Source organism: Colius striatus, chromosome 9, assembly GCF_028858725.1.
Source record: "Colius striatus isolate bColStr4 chromosome 9, bColStr4.1.hap1, whole genome shotgun sequence".
Classification (NCBI taxonomy): domain Eukaryota; kingdom Metazoa; phylum Chordata; class Aves; order Coliiformes; family Coliidae; genus Colius; species Colius striatus.
Window position 1 is genome coordinate 19216634 of NC_084767.1, and position 15437 is coordinate 19232070.

Below are 15437 nucleotides of genomic sequence, written 5' to 3' on the forward strand. Positions count from 1 at the left end.
TATATATATATAATTTCTAGATCAGTACATTCATCAGTACTTGTTTTTCTTCACAAACAGAAGAACTCTTACAATAGTAGACCTTCTAAAATAAATACTATTAAAATAGAGCTTCAAAATAAATATTCTATACAAAGAAAACCTTCTGTGGTAACTTTTCAGGGTGTGTATGTGGTGGGGTGGTAACAGGAGAAGGAGGAAACCTTTATCAGTGTGTCCAAGCCTGGGAGGGAAGGTGGAAAGGGCAAGGGCTCATCCGGGTGAGAAAACCAGTGCCCAGAGAGCAACAGCGTGAATTTAGTAGCTACTCCTTGTACTCAGTGGACACTGGGACAGAGGGTGCAGTGTGGGTTCATTTGTTGAAGTTGTTCTGCCGACAGTGAGCTCCAGCTGGGGACGTGGTGTGGCATTGCCAGTGCACCAGCAAGTCACCCTTTCTTGCTTTCTGGGCCTTCTCTTCCATGTGTGAGCAGAGGACAATGAACCTGCTATAGCAATGGGCAGTGCAGGGTGGTAAAGCCTGAGCCCCTGCCATCTTCCTCCTCCTCCAGAGCTGCTCTGCGGTGGCACAGTGCTTTGTCCCAGGGAAACCTGCCCTCCCCTCCCCTCCCCTCCCCTCCCCTCTCGCCTTCATGGTCCTACTGCACTGATGCAGCTGGAGAGCAAATGTCGTGCCTGAGGTTTGTGCTAATTAGCAGTCGCTCCTATTTGTGTGGGGTGATGGCCATGGTAGCCGCTTCGAGCCCTTGTCGGGGCTGAGGTTACATGGCCCTGTGCCCTTGGTATGTCTCAGGGGTGGCAGGAGAACCAAGTACCTTAAAAAGGGATGGAGGAAAAGAAGGGAATAAAGACATCATTGACCAGAGACGTACCCTCTGCCAGCCCCAAGGCAAAGCCCCCGCTTCAGCTCACCCCAAACCTCTCCAAGTGCTCTGCAGGGAGCTCAGCACCTTCTTGCCATGCCCTGGGCCTGGAGCTGCTGCAGCTGAGCCCAATGGCTGTGCTGCGAGGCCATGGGGAAGATGGAGGGTTTCTCTCTGCTACATTTACCACTGCTCTAACACATCCACTAACGCTTTACAGTCTTCCAGCATGGGATCGGCTTACACCATCACAGGATTTATACATTAAAAGAAACCAACAGAGAAATAGTTTACAAGTATGTACAACGCAAGTAAATCCATAGGGATTGCTGGGTGTATATACATGAGTGTAGATTGGCACAGTGGCGACCACTCCAGCGTTGTGTTTGCTGGCAAGGACCATGCATCTAAGCCATGGGCTTTGCTATTGCAGATTTTGAGCTCAGATCCCCCTGGAACAGCCAGGGTCAGAGGGTCAAAAAGGCAAAACAACCACAGGTGGAGCCATTTGGATACATATGGTCCCAATAGAGGGTGGCAGCAGGTAAATACCTCCCCTGCTGCACTTTCTGGCCTATTTGCATCTTAGGAAAATTATTTGTCTTATTAAATACAATACCTTATACATTCAACCAACAGTTAATCTAATTTGGGGTTGGTCTTCTTTGTATCATTTCCCCTCCAATTTGTGCAAGATAATAAATACAGCTCTGAATCTCTACCTGCTTCCTTCTTTATGGTGTCCCCATATGGTCAACATGAGGATAAACTATAGGAATTGGTATCTGGCAAGGGATGTAGTATCCCTTTTTCTATGATTTATCATATACAAGCTAGCAAATGCTATAAATATAGAAAGTTTGTTGTGGTTTGTGGGTTTTTTTAATTCCCCCTTCAATAAATATCTACAGCTAAGCTTAACTAAACTCCAAGTCATCCAGGTTAAATTAATTCTGAAAACAAGACACCGGAATTTCCATCAGTACGCTCCTGCCAACCCCTACGCAGCAACTGTACTGCAACCAAGCAAATGGGATTCCTGGAAATGCTACATGAGCTCTGCCTATTGCTTATCTAATTAGAGATGACATTTCACTGTCACTGCTGTGCATTTACTGAGGAGATTTCCTCTGATTAGAAAAAAAGAAAAGGAAAGAAGAAAGAGAGGCTAGATCAGTTTTCTGCATGCAACAAGTACCTACCTGCTTACTACAGTGTTGCATGTTTGGACAAAGATTTTGATTTAGCACCTTGTAGTTGTCAAAAGAAAGGGGTCGCTGAATCTTACAGGGCTACTGCATCTGGTGGTAACGCAGAGCCAGCCCCAGGATGAGCACATGGACAAAGCTGAGGACAGTCACCTACTGGAAACCACAGGCACACTCTGGAAATGTGCTCTCTTCCCTCCTCTGGCATTCCCTAGTGTATGTTAACACTAAAATAAGCATTAAAAGCATTCTCTACATTTAAAAAGACACACTTTTGTACAGAGGAGGCAAAAGTTGAACAGCAGCAATAGAGACGGGGGAATGGGCTGTACTTCAAGCAAATCCCATTCATCCCCAAGACAACAAAAAAATTTACAAGTCTTAATATTTTGTGAGCAAGGAAAAGCTTGTTCCAGGAGAGGAGGTACTAGATTGATATTCCTATAAAAGTACACCTGTGTGTATCGTACACTTAGGTTTCTGTGACTTCTTAATGGAGCTCAAGAGGTTTAGAGAAGCAAATGCTGCACGTCTTCACTTTGTGGTATGAGCTAAGGTCCCATTTGCTCCAGCCCTGGGGAACGAGCAGGTGCTGGGGAAACGGGATTCCTCCAACATCCGTCTGGAGCGGGCTTGTGCTGTTGACGTAAAATTAATATTCCATCTAGTGAAACCTGACTCTACGGCTCAGCTAACAGGCAGAACGACACGCTGTCAGTGCAACTGCCTGAACACATCCTGCCACTATTCCTCCCAGGGAGGGAGCAACCCTGCACTCATCTTGCTTTAAATCAATGTGGCCAGGTGGGTTACAGAATCACAGAATGGTGGGGGGTTGGAAGGGATCTCTAGAGATCAACCAGTCCAACCACCTGCTAAAGCAGATTCCCCTCGATCATGTCACACAGGAATGTGTCCAGGTGTTCAAAGGAAGCAATACGCCTAAATGTTAAAGATTCTTAAAAAACATGAACTGTATCTTTACTTCTATTAAAAAAGTCTTTGAGAGACACAGAAACCTTTTGAGAAACGTGTACGTTGTGTGCAATTGGCCCTTGTAATGGTGTGCAGGCTGGGGAGGAGGGCAGAGGGGTTAACCCGTCACCTTCAACAGGCTGCTGGTAGCAAATCAGAGTTTGGAAGGAAAGCAAAAACAAGCAGCCCACCCTGAATACGAATCCAACGTGGCTTTTTGCAGCTGGGAATGGGTATTGCTTGTGCAGCCGTGCCTGCCAAGCGAGCAGTTAATGGTTCTTGTGGTGTGCAGGCACAGTGAGCAGCTGTCCGTCTGAACCTGGAGTTTGTAAGCAGCTGTACTTCAAGATATACATAGGTTTTCAGCCTTCACTCTACGTGATTAAGATCCCTCCTCCTTTGGCCCCGTCTATTTCAATTCCAACCAGTTCCAAAACCCTGAATAACCCAAAGTGCTTCAGTTTGTGGAAACAGTTGCTTCTGCTTTCTCCGAAGGCAAAAGCCTAATGTTACGCTCAGAACACAGGTTATTGGAAACAGCCACCGTCACCCCCCTCCATGGAGTGTCCTCCCACTCCCCATCCTCCCAAACTATCAAAAGGGCTTCTCTGGCCTGCTTGCTTTGCTCTCCGGCAGCGCCTTGCAAATGACACTGTTTGTGTTTTTGCATCTGCATCCGGGCCGGCTCACTTGGTCATAGCATCTCTGGGACAGCTTGACGCAGCCGGTGGCTGGCAGGTAGCAGAGCAAGCAAGGGAGCACCAAGGAGAGGGCACTCATGAAGGACCAGCGGGCACAGCAGTTTGAGTGGGAGCAGGAGCAGGGGTGGTCGGCACATGTGCCTTCATCGTCCTCGTTGGTGCAGTGGTAGAAGACGCCCTTGACAAGACACATGCAGGTGGAGTAGTTGACCAGGTTCTGTGCCGAGCAGAGGCACTCTTGATTGCAGACCCAGCACGAAGGCAGAGTCCGGGGCAGCGCACACTCCTTACACTTGCATTTCCCACAGGCTTCGCACAGTAGAAAGTGCTTGTCCAGTTCCTGAGACAAGGGTCCCTTCGGATCCATAGGTTTGCAGTTAATCACCTTGGGCTGGATGCGAACTGCTCTGGGGGAGGACTGCTCTGCCGTGGGTGCCGGGGCCATGTGGTCCAACAGCCTTTGGTCTGAAGATGTGCTGCTGCTGCTGCTGATGGAGCTGGGCCGCCCGCTGAACGAAATCCAGGGGTGGGTGACATCCTGCTCACAGCGCTGCAGGTGCTGGTTGGTCAAGACCAGTTCATGGGGGCCTCGGGGACGCTTCTGGGCTGCCAGCTGGGAAGCGGTGGGGTTGTCGGTGTAATCGTTCTCTATGTGAGTTGTCTTCATTTGGTCAATGGGCAGGATGGTGAGCGGGTGCTGCAGCCGCCCGTAGGGGATCCGACTGTCCAGCAAGGGCTGCACCATCGCAGAGTTGGGGACGACGGTGATGTTGTGGGGGATCCGGGGCTCCATTGGTAGAGCGGCCTGATTAATGGTGAAAAATCTGCTCTTAAGTATCCTGGGGGGAGGAAAGGAGAAAAAAAAGGGGCAGGGGAGAAAAGAGCACATCATTATTGAATTATCCTGCAACCCCAGCCCAAACAGGGCTCTTTGCTGAGGCTGGTTCTTATGCAGATGGTCTTACAATGTAAATCTGTGTCCAAGAGAGCCAGAGCACTTGCACCGGTACAAAGTGCATCACTCCTCCTTTGCTACTGTTTTTCTCTCCCTGACTGTGGCCATGGGTCCCTCCTCTGGTCCTGGGAGGGCTACTTTTGCTTCCCGTTCATAATTTTACTGAGCAAAAGCACATCTTAAGGTTACCATTGCATATTCACATGTATTTTTGTCAGCAAGCTGCTTGAAATGACTCATCTAAGGTTTGGAGATTTGCTCCAGTTAAGCTGGTCCCTTAAAAACCCCGATGCAAAATGGTGGCTTGAAGCAGCGTTGGCTTGGTACAAACATACTTTGGAGCACAGGGCCAAGCACTTATCCTTGCTAACCCAGGATCTGCCTGTGCGAGGGTGGCTTGTCTTGGCAAGGACCTGTCCCCTATCCACCCAGAGCTGCTGATTTCAAGGCTCCTTTCAGCCCTCTGGCAGGAGGTGGAAGTTCTCACTCAGCAGCTCATCTGGTTGCAAACCAGGGTGGGAGAGGACGGGTCCAGCTCAGGGGAGAGCACACACATGGGTCAGAGTCGATATGTCACCTGGCACAGGTAATTAGGCCCTCCTCTTCAGAACACTGAGTGAGCTAATACTTAGTTTAAGTGCTGTTTACTACCTAAGCCAGCTCAGCCGCCTATTGCCGCAGTTTCTAGTTTCATTGAAAGAGTGCAATTTATCCTGGAGCTGATCCAAAGATTCAGCAGCGGCGTAGGACAAGAAACCACAGGAAGTAACTAAACTTAAATCAAAGAACGGAAATGACTTGGTTCAAATTTAGAAAGTGCACATTGTTTTCTAGTAGATGTGCCATTTCCTCATGGGGTGACCTTTATTCATAAATAATATAATGCGGGAGATCAGTTTAAAGAAGTGGCGAGTAAAGCTTCAGCGCAAGTTGTGCTGGGGGTTGAGGGGGTGGTGGGGTGTGTGGAAAAGCTTCTGGTACCAAGAAAAGAGAAACAGTGAACAGCTTCAGGAATTGCCAGTTGTTTGTGTTCAGACAAACAAATTAACCTTTTCCAACGACATGAAAGATTTTAATATTACAGCAGTCTGAAAAGATGGGAAAAAAAGTCAGGGAAAAACCTGCATCCAACTACAACCAAGGCACACATGAGAAATGCATATGTGTGTGTGCCAGCAAATGTACACCTCTCCGGTGAGAGCACATCCCCCTTACATTCAACACAACGTTACAAAAACTGTAGCATGAAGTAATTGTGCATTTTTTTGAGGGAGAAAAGGAAGCGCATTTCTACCCACTGAAAAATGTTACTAGAGTCCACTATTAGATGTGCAAATCGCTGCTTTGATAGATCACTTGGCAACTGAGGAGCTGAACATCTGCCAGTTCTCCTGGGATCAATAGGAGGCCGGAGTAGCACTGCGTGGTCAGCATGGCATGGGCCGCCCCGGTACACTGGCACCACGTCCTGCCTGCCGGGAGCTTTGTCCATGGCACAAGATGAGCAGGAAGAAGTGCTTTATCTAGCAGTAATGATGATTATTGTAATGCAGTCCTTATGTTGTTACTCTTCATCAGTTAAAATTCTCTGCTGGGTCTTTGCCACTCATGCAGAATTTTCCTTTCATTATTCATAGCTCATTGACATCTTGACTTGAGAAACAAGAGAGTTTTTAAAGCATCTATTCCTATTTCCTGTGCTTAAAAAACATAAAGAAGCAATGATTCTGACAGCTATGGGGCATGCAGAGAGAAAAAGACAACTGATTTTCTTTTGTACATCAGAATCTGGTGTCATGATATAAAAAGTACTTGCTGCAAGTCAGAGTTTAGCAAAATAGACAGTCCTGTATTGGCTAGGTGTTATGTTTGCAGAAAGACTGAATTTCACAGTTTTTTAGGGAGGTGGCTCATCTTTTTTTTTAAAGGAGAGAGATGCAGCTGCTTTTGCTGCCAAGATGAAGTGCAGCAGAGCTGATATTAGATGGAAGGTAGCTGGAAGAAATGGTGGCATGCTGAATGATGCTCTAAGCCTGCCTGTGTGCTCCTCCATGTCACGGGCAGCACTGCCTTCGTTGCCTTGCTGGAATTTTAAAACAACCACTTAGCACAGGGCTCTGCATTCTGGCCTGAACTCGCTAGCACTTGCTACCAAGTTTCTGGGGTATGGTCCATTCACTAGGTTTAGACAGGATCCATGGAGTGTTACTGTTTTTAAGGTGTCCCACAGGCCAGCGTGTGTGTGGACAAGAGCTGTTCAGCCCTGAGTCAGCACCTGCTGCCTCTGTTGATGCAGCAAGGCTAAGCTGATGCTGATGTTACCCGACATGACAGCTGGACCCAGCGTGGCTCACTGCAGGCATTCTGTGTCGCTGGTGGCACCACATGCAGAGCCCCTTGCCCCAGCGGGCATCCCCCCAGGGCAGGAGCAGCACACAGCAGTTGGCATTTAGGCTTTATATTAACTCTGTAGCTGCACAGACTGCAGTGGTCCGGAACTAGCGATGACATCATACAGAAGATATGTCATCAGGTTAATTTGGAGAAGGATTATAGTCATGGGCACTCAAACACCCAAACCCCTGGTATGCAGACATGGACATATGCAGGCAGAAGTTAAAGATGGCTTAACTGAGATAATGCTAATCAGGATTTCAGAGTTAATTATCACAGAAAAGAGGTGACCCTTGGACTAAGCACCACACTTTAGGATAGTTAATGTTGAAAATTATTCATCATCATTTTTCATTATAAAACTGTTTCAAATTTTCTCTCTAACAGGCATCTCTCTTGCTGAAGATCATTTCTAAAACACCGTAAGTACACCCCCTACCAGTTTTTGGTGTTAGTCCTTCAACTTCTGCCTTCACATGCCTGAACAGAGGGTTTCCACAGTTAACTGATCTCAGCTTTCAAGCTACTCTTACAAGACATACATTTCTGATATCGGTGGAATTTTCCAAGGACCATAACTACATTGCTGCTGAAGGTCTTGTCACCACAAGTTTCAGCAGTGCAGTGAGATTGTTAGTGACAGATCCAGGTCAAACATCTTTGAATACTGAACTAGTGAGTGAGCTGGGTGGTGTTTGTTCTGCAAAGAGGCTCTGCTCTGTTAGGATCTGCCCAGATGACAGCAATGATGCTATTTTACAGTGTGGTTGCTTCAGTTTTTCTGTCTGTGTGCTTCCACTGGCACGTGCCTTGAGGACATCTTTCCCCAAGATGTTTCTGCTTTAAGCTTTATGTCTGCATCCCATGAAAAGGAAGATTTCAGCAAAGGGTACTAGGTATCTGTGTACCTATACAGCACTCCATCTCTCACGGTAAAGAAAATTAACCTAGTCATCTGATAAAGGGCCTGTGCTGCATCAGAAGCAAGTCAAGAGGACAGACTGCTCCCATAAAGTCTTGCAATCTGAGGTGTGCCCACCTGGGTATGTGTATGGACCTTGGTGACTTCACTAGAAGAACCTCCAAGATGTCATTACTTATGGGTTTTTTTGTTAATGTTTTCCCCAGAGGGGAAAAAAATGAAGCCGTAGCCAGTCTGAAACTGTTCCAGGATGACTGGGACAATACAAGCAAGACATCCTTTGAAACACAGTTTGCAGGCAGATGTAAGGATATCTCATGACTATTTACAGGAATATTGGGCAAGATGTCCACTCAGCAGCAGGAAAGCTCATCCCCACTCCAGAATGAGCTCCAGAACCGTGCCCTTCATCACCTCCTGACCAAGAACTCATCATGCATGCAGGGTGTTTGTCTGCAAGGACAACATTGTCTGGAGCAGCAATGTTGGTATCTTATAAGCTGCAGCTTCCGTCCCAACCACATCTGTGATCAAAGCTCATACTTGGCTTAAGACCTTGAAAGAGGATAAAGACTAAAGGGGTATAACCCTGGGGCTCTTGCATTGGCTCTGAAGCCTGTGCAGGCGAGCAAGGTGGCGTTCAGGGTGGTCACTGTGTCTTGCAGTTGTTGATGTTGGCTCAGATGTTGAAGGGACCCAATTCAGCATACAGCACATGGAATTGGCCAGTGTGTCTGAATGGGCCCTAGGCAGACATGGTGACAAACACAAGTCACTTAAGTTGGGAGAGAAGGCAAGAAAGGCCAGGCTGAGATGTCTCTCTTCCCCTTTCTTCCCTCTGCTTTAAACTTGGCTGCCTGAAGCTGCCTGTAGCAGCCATCCTAGCTAACCAAGAAGGGGATGGCTACTAGAGATCAACTGTAAATGTTAAACCCTCTTAGAAAGAACATTTCTGCTCACAGGTGTCATCTGCTGTGGTAAGAAAGGACTGAAATTTATGATGCTGGTTTTGTCAACAGATCTTCTCTTTCTGGCAAGAGTGGTTGGCTATTGCTTGCAGACATTGAATTAATTGCTCAGATTGAACAGATTTAATATAACAAGATGTGTCATTTAAAGAAAATTGTAGATAAGAAAATAGAAGAAGACATAATAAGAGATAATAATAGTTTAGTGGTGGATGTGGCAGTGCTGGGTTAACAGTTGGATCTTAAAGGTCTTTTCCAACCTAAACAATTCTATAAGTGAAGTAGGATATGAGACTTAAGATACTTCAGCACCCAAACTTGGCAAAAGCTACAAAACTTGATGCATTTCCTTTGCTGTCCACTGCACTAATCCAGCCTGGGTATAAATTGCATTTTAATTGAAAAAAAAAAAAGACATACAGAATACCTGTAAACAAAACCAGTTACTCTTTAATCGCCAGTGACTATAGACACATTACGGTATTAACACTGGCACAAATTCACCAGTGGCAATTGTACAGGCAATTTTCTGAAAGTAGGCAACAGGAAGAAAAATTCATGAACATGTCCTTACACTGGAATTTTTTCATTCTTTAGAGGTAGGTGAAACAATGAAGTTCTTTTCAAAGCAGATATGTCAACAAACTCCCATGTAGAGAAAATTTCTCTTCCCCATTGCCATCCACAGACTCTATGGTTGTTCACCATTTAGAATTTTCAAGTCAAAATATATTTCACTTCCAAGGGAGTGAAAGTGGATTTAGAAGTACATTCATAAATGTGCTGCAGTGCTGCTGCTTGTGCTTTTCATCAAGATATTGCCAGTTTAAAATTACTATTGTACTAGATAATTACAAGTCCTAAAGTTGCAGGAAACCAACTGTTAAAGTGTTACGGTATTATTTCAGACTCAAAAGTTTTGTAAGATTCTTTAGCCCTATGAAACAAAAGTGATCTTATGCTTTAATAGGATTTTGGACAGGTCTACATAATTTTATACAAAGCTACATCCTTGCAGGCAATCCCATGAGAAAGTAATGTAGACCCTTGGGAGAGCTCAGTCTCATGAATGTCTTCAGAACAATTTCTGAAGCAGTAAGGTCCTAGTAACTTTATTTTCAAAGCAGAGTTGGATAACTTGTGTTACACTTTACTGAAAAACAAAATGGATCTTGACTTAAATACCTAACTAGTGGAGAAACATATATTGTTTATAGCCATCTCAGTTACCTAGTAGTTAATAATTTTAATAAAATCTTTCTCAGATGTTTAAAAAACATTCTAGATGTGAGTAGTAACAACATAATAATGAGAATAAGGGTTTCAAGTCCAGAATTGTGTCTGGAGTGGAAGCAATCCTGCAAAACCCGGCCTTGGGAAGCACTAGTGTGACTGGCAAGACCCCAGTGCCTGCAGTCCCGGTGAAGTCCAGGGGAAAAAGGGGAAACATGCTCCCACGACCCTCATCCCATCCACCCTGCACTGGCTACAAGGTATTAGTTTTGCTCAATCCATATCTGAAAGATGCAGAAAATTGTGACATGAGATGCTGACATGCAAACACCTGGACTCAGCCTTAAATGCCATAGAAAAGCCCCAGATGTTCTGCTTGGCATGTGTTTGCTAATAGAGAGATTGCCAGTATGGTCAGTAATGTAGTCACCAACAACTCTTTGTATCCTTTGTAAGCTGCATGTATCAGATCAGGCACCACTCTATAACTTTCTAGCGAATTGTGCCTTACACCTCATGGGCAGCCTGTCCTTTCTGCTTTGTTGGAACAGCAGCAGTGTCAGAGAAGAGCCATTAGCCTCAGCAAAGCCAGCCCTCTCCTGGAATTGCTGGCACTGAGTTGTCCTGAGCATTCTGCAATGTTGCTGGTGGCCCCTCTTGAGCCAGGCCCTGGCAACGCTGGGGAGCTGCAGCCCGCATGGGCGGTGCAGCACTGCCTATGGCTGCGGTGCTGGCGGAAGGCTCAGGACCGCTCTGATGGCTGGAACTCCGCTAGGTGGGATGGAGGGTAATGGCATGGAGAGAGCCACCTCCTTACCATAAGCAGAGTAAAGCAAACTTGAGTTTTCAATTTTTGATCATGGGTTTCCAAGACTTTTCCAAGTATTAAGGCATCGTAAGTGTTTGTAAAGAAGGGATGGAAAAGTTACCCCAGGGAGATGAAAGGCCAAGCCCTGCCTGAGGTCCTAGATGACTGGGGCTGTGGTATGGCTTGAACTACTCGCCTGGAGTTCTGTTGTGTGTCGGTGGTGGTGAGGGGACAAACTACAGACCTCTTGAGTCTTGTCATCTAACAGCTGCATCACATCTCCTCTTGGTTACTGTGATACCAGACCTGTCATTACCCATGCAAAAGCTGAATTACAGTCTCAGAAAGAGACATGACGATCACCTCATCAAGATTAACACACAGGCAGTTTCAGTAAACGTACTGCTGAAATTTGCTTGTTTTCTTCGCTATATGGGGCACATGAATTTCAGAAAAACTAGAGCATCAGGAAGAAAAACTAAAATAGTGCAATAAAACCTTTACAGATAAGTCTGAATACAAAGAGTCACAATTGATAGTCATACACTTTGAAGTAGTATCCTACCAAGTGCAAGCATGTGTTTCAAGGCCGGTGCAAATCCCCGTGGTTCAGAACCGATGGTAACTAATGTGAAATTCCTCTGTTATCACTGCTTTTTGAGAAACCATGACTATTCTCTCTCCTATGGTGAGGTGGTTCCACAGTCTAGAAAACCTTACCTAGAAAGCACTGGTCACCACTGCAACCCATGCTTTGGGCAAAGGTGCTGGAGCCCAAGGCTCACCAGCAATTTACAGCTCTTCCCTACAGTCATTTGGAAAAATGTGAAATACCCTGGTCATGCACTGAAAACAAAGCCAGGGTGTCTGGTATAAGGGCTATGCTTGCTATCAAAAAGTGCTCACAAAGCAAAGACCTCTAGGGGTCCATGGAGTATCTGCACCAAGTGGTGCAGCTGGGCAGGACCCTGGGGAGGGAGCTGAGAACAGGCAGGGAGCTGCTGCTGGGGCTGGCTTCCACCAGAGCCAAGGAGAGGGATCAGTAAAGGACTCACATCCCTGTGGAGGAGGAGCTGGTGATAAGGCCACAGATTCTGCCATTGCCTTTATTTGGAATTAAGGGCATCCTCTTGCCCAGACCTCCCAGCAGTGACAAGGGATGTGCTGCTACTGATGGAAGTCAAAAGGTTTGATAAAAGCTTTTAATGAGGCAAGACGACACTTGAAGTTAAAGGCGACCTTTCAGCAAGCACACGTTTTTAATGTGTGATTAGGAATAATATAGAATGTTGGAGTTCATTAAGACTGAGTTAAGCTGTCTGAATTTTGAGTCAAGCTGGAAATGCTTTAAAAAAGGGGGGAAAAGTGCTATTTTCCATAAAGTGTGTATTAATATTAACAAAGTAGCGATATGAACACTTTCTGTACCCATCCTTAGCAGCTGTATCTATCTAAGGACAGCTAGAATTTTCTGTACAAGTAATAAGCAAAAAAATAAATAAATTAGAAAGCTTATAGGGAAACCTGCCATCTTTAAAACGAGACACTAAATTCCTGCCAGAGCGTGCAAATTCAGAAGCTGGGAAATCAAACCTGTAGACTTCCAAGAAGCTGTCTCTATCCAGCTAAAGTCTATCCCTATAGTGCAAGGCAATAAAGCACATTTTGGCCCACTAACATCCAGATCTCTAGGGACTCCAATGTCTTAGTCAAGGCTTTTTTATTGGATAAGTACATTTATTTTAAGGCCAGAAAACCAAGCTCAGATGTGATCTATTCAGCTAATGGCACTAAATAATAAGCATATTAGAAGGATTTTATGCTTTTTTTAAGTGGACGTACATTATATTTCATTTTAAAAGAATAAACAAAAATAACCCCAACTTGTGCAGCTATTTGCTTAAAAAAGGTAGTTTTAACTACAGGATTGAATCTGGAAAACTGTAGAACAACATGATTGATGGATATTTTGCTTTTACAGTTAATATTTGGAAACCTCTCAGAGCTGTGAATTAATTATTGCTGTAGTGTTGCAAGGGTTGTGAATTTTATTTCAGCAAAGTCTGGTTTTTTTTTGGGGGGGGGGGGGGGTGAGGGGATTGCTTTTTGAGATTTTGTATTTCCCAGTTTGATTTGGGAATTGGTCATGATTCCATGAAAACAGCTTTTGTTTTGCTGTTTCAGGAGGAGAACAAATAATTTCTCCCCTGCACATACCTCACGGAGAATTTCAAAAGGACTGCAGTATTCAGAAATAGTCCTTTTAATTTTATAATGCCAATATAGAGTCCCTTCTAGCAATAGAAAACACAGTGTCCCATGGAAAATGGCACATTTATCAATGAGACATCCCCAGTGGGGTTCCAATAACTGGGATTGTTCCCCTCCTCCTGCTATCAGGCATTTTTAGACAGAGGAGGGGGAAGCTAGTCATCAGGATCATTGTGATTCTGTGCACAAATTGTAGCTTTATTCTTTAACCCAAAATGGGGAGGGGAGGAAAACCTCAATATTGGGGAAGCTGGGTTTCTCTTCACCTCATTAAACAGCAATCCTTGAGCTGATTTTTGACATTGCTGTACCTTTAGCATGGCATGGAAGAAAGGCAGCAGCTGAAGAAGTTTTAAAGAATCTAGAACGTATCTTTTCTGCTCTGGGTAATTCAGAGCTGTATTTCCTTTTCTTATTCTTTCTCTCCTCCACCCTCTAAGGAAAAACTTGGGCTATAACAGATTTAAGAAATCAGACCCTTGGTCACTTGCAGAAAAAGAGTGGAGCCTTTTCCTCCTGTGATTAATGCTAATACTCATTTGCACTGCCATTTCTAAGGTCTGCATTCCCAGTCCTGCTTTCCTCTAAGATCTTTGTGCCTTTTATGTGCCCCTTTCAGTTTTTTCCCTTTCTTTCTCTGATAATGAATTTTCAGAACATGTCGTCTCTAGGCTTGTCTTTCTCCTGTGACGCCAGGACTGGTACCAGAAAATAAAATCCTGGCTTATCTTTGCTGCGCAGTTGGTAGAGAAGAGCAACCAAGACAGGTTTCTCCTCCATATATAATATACTTCATATACCTTCATGAAATGATTCTAAGTACACATTTTTATGACTCATTCATCCTTTCAAATATATATTTCATTCAGATTTAAAATTGAAGCAACCAAATGCATAGCAAGGCAGGGAGCAGAATAGTGATGGAATAAGGCACCGAGGCCAAAAAAACCCCAAACCCCAAAACCCATGAAAAAAAACCCCAAACCAAAACAAACCATTGCATGAAATAAAATGCTAAAGAGCAAAGGTCACACTGGAATGATTTGACACAGCAGTGGCCGATCTCTGAAGTCTTCTATTATGGATACAGCTCAGAACAACTTGACACTAACAAGACATCAGGCTTTGGAAAAGAGAGGCAGTGCGTATAATCAGTTTTCATATTCCAAAGCAAGAAATATCCAGTTCCTATTTGTCAGTCCAGGTGACCACATATTTATGCTCCTTTTTAGGAGAATGAAGAAGGGATGAAGGAGACGACATCCCATCAACAGCAAAAAGAGACTTATTCTGCTGTAAAAACCCTGCAAACAAACCCGACACAAGTGTGGTGAAGCCTGCCTGCCATGTACGTACATCAAATGCAGATGTTGATGGAAGAACGCAGAAAAGAGGTAGAAATAAAGAACACAAATGCCAGTTCTACTTGAAACAGAACAATTCTTCAAGATGCAAAGTCTCCTTTAGCCTATGAAGCACCGGGCAGCTGTCCACTATATATAATTATAGGCAACTGCTGTCACAAAAGCCATCGCCAGAAATACACTGATGATCGACGATCTCTAAGGGACTAGACGAATACATCTAGAAAGAGCGCAAGATCTCTCTTCAAGGAACAGGCGTTATTTTTTTTTTCCTTACTTAAAAACATGTAACATTTGACCGTAAACAGCGATCTCGTACTTACTTTAAGTAATTCGGCTAAGACCATCTCTCCATAGGCGGGTTACTCCTGGGCCGGGCCCGGGGCCGCCCTGGCAGGAGCCGCCGGGGCTGCGGGAGGGACCTGCGAGCGAGGCGCTGTCAGCGCCCGCCGCGATGCTGCAACCGCCGCTGCCTGGGAAAATGGCTATTTTATGAATGGGAGGGCAGCGGCTCCTCCTGCGCATGCGCGGCCGCCCGATTCTATGAATGGGTGGGCACCGGGGCGCCAGGGCGCAGGCGCGGCTGCCTTTTATGAATGGGGGGCTGGAGAGGAGCGCGGTGCCAGTTGCGGAGGACGGATACGGCTCGCGCTTTTTTTTTTCCCTCCCGTTCCTTTCCTCTTTCCCCCCCCGCCCCTCTTTTTTAATGAATGGAGGGCAGGCGCTGCGCATGCACCGCGCCCCCCGCCCGGGGCTGGATGTAACGGCGGCCGCT

The 15437-nt window shown here is 45.4% G+C and overlaps 1 protein-coding gene across 1 annotated transcript; it reads right to left on the reverse strand.

Annotated features, from left to right (window-relative positions):
- Nucleotides 1–631: 631 nt before the first annotated feature.
- Nucleotides 632–15127, reverse strand: SPRY4 (sprouty RTK signaling antagonist 4). The gene is made up of 2 exons (XM_062002496.1): nucleotides 14986–15127; nucleotides 632–4586 (listed from the first exon to the last, which is right to left on the reverse strand). Exon 2 carries the CDS (start codon nucleotides 4538–4540, stop codon nucleotides 3641–3643), a length of 900 nt encoding a protein of 299 aa, XP_061858480.1. The 5' UTR covers nucleotides 4541–4586; nucleotides 14986–15127; the 3' UTR covers nucleotides 632–3640.
- Nucleotides 15128–15437: the final 310 nt, after the last annotated feature.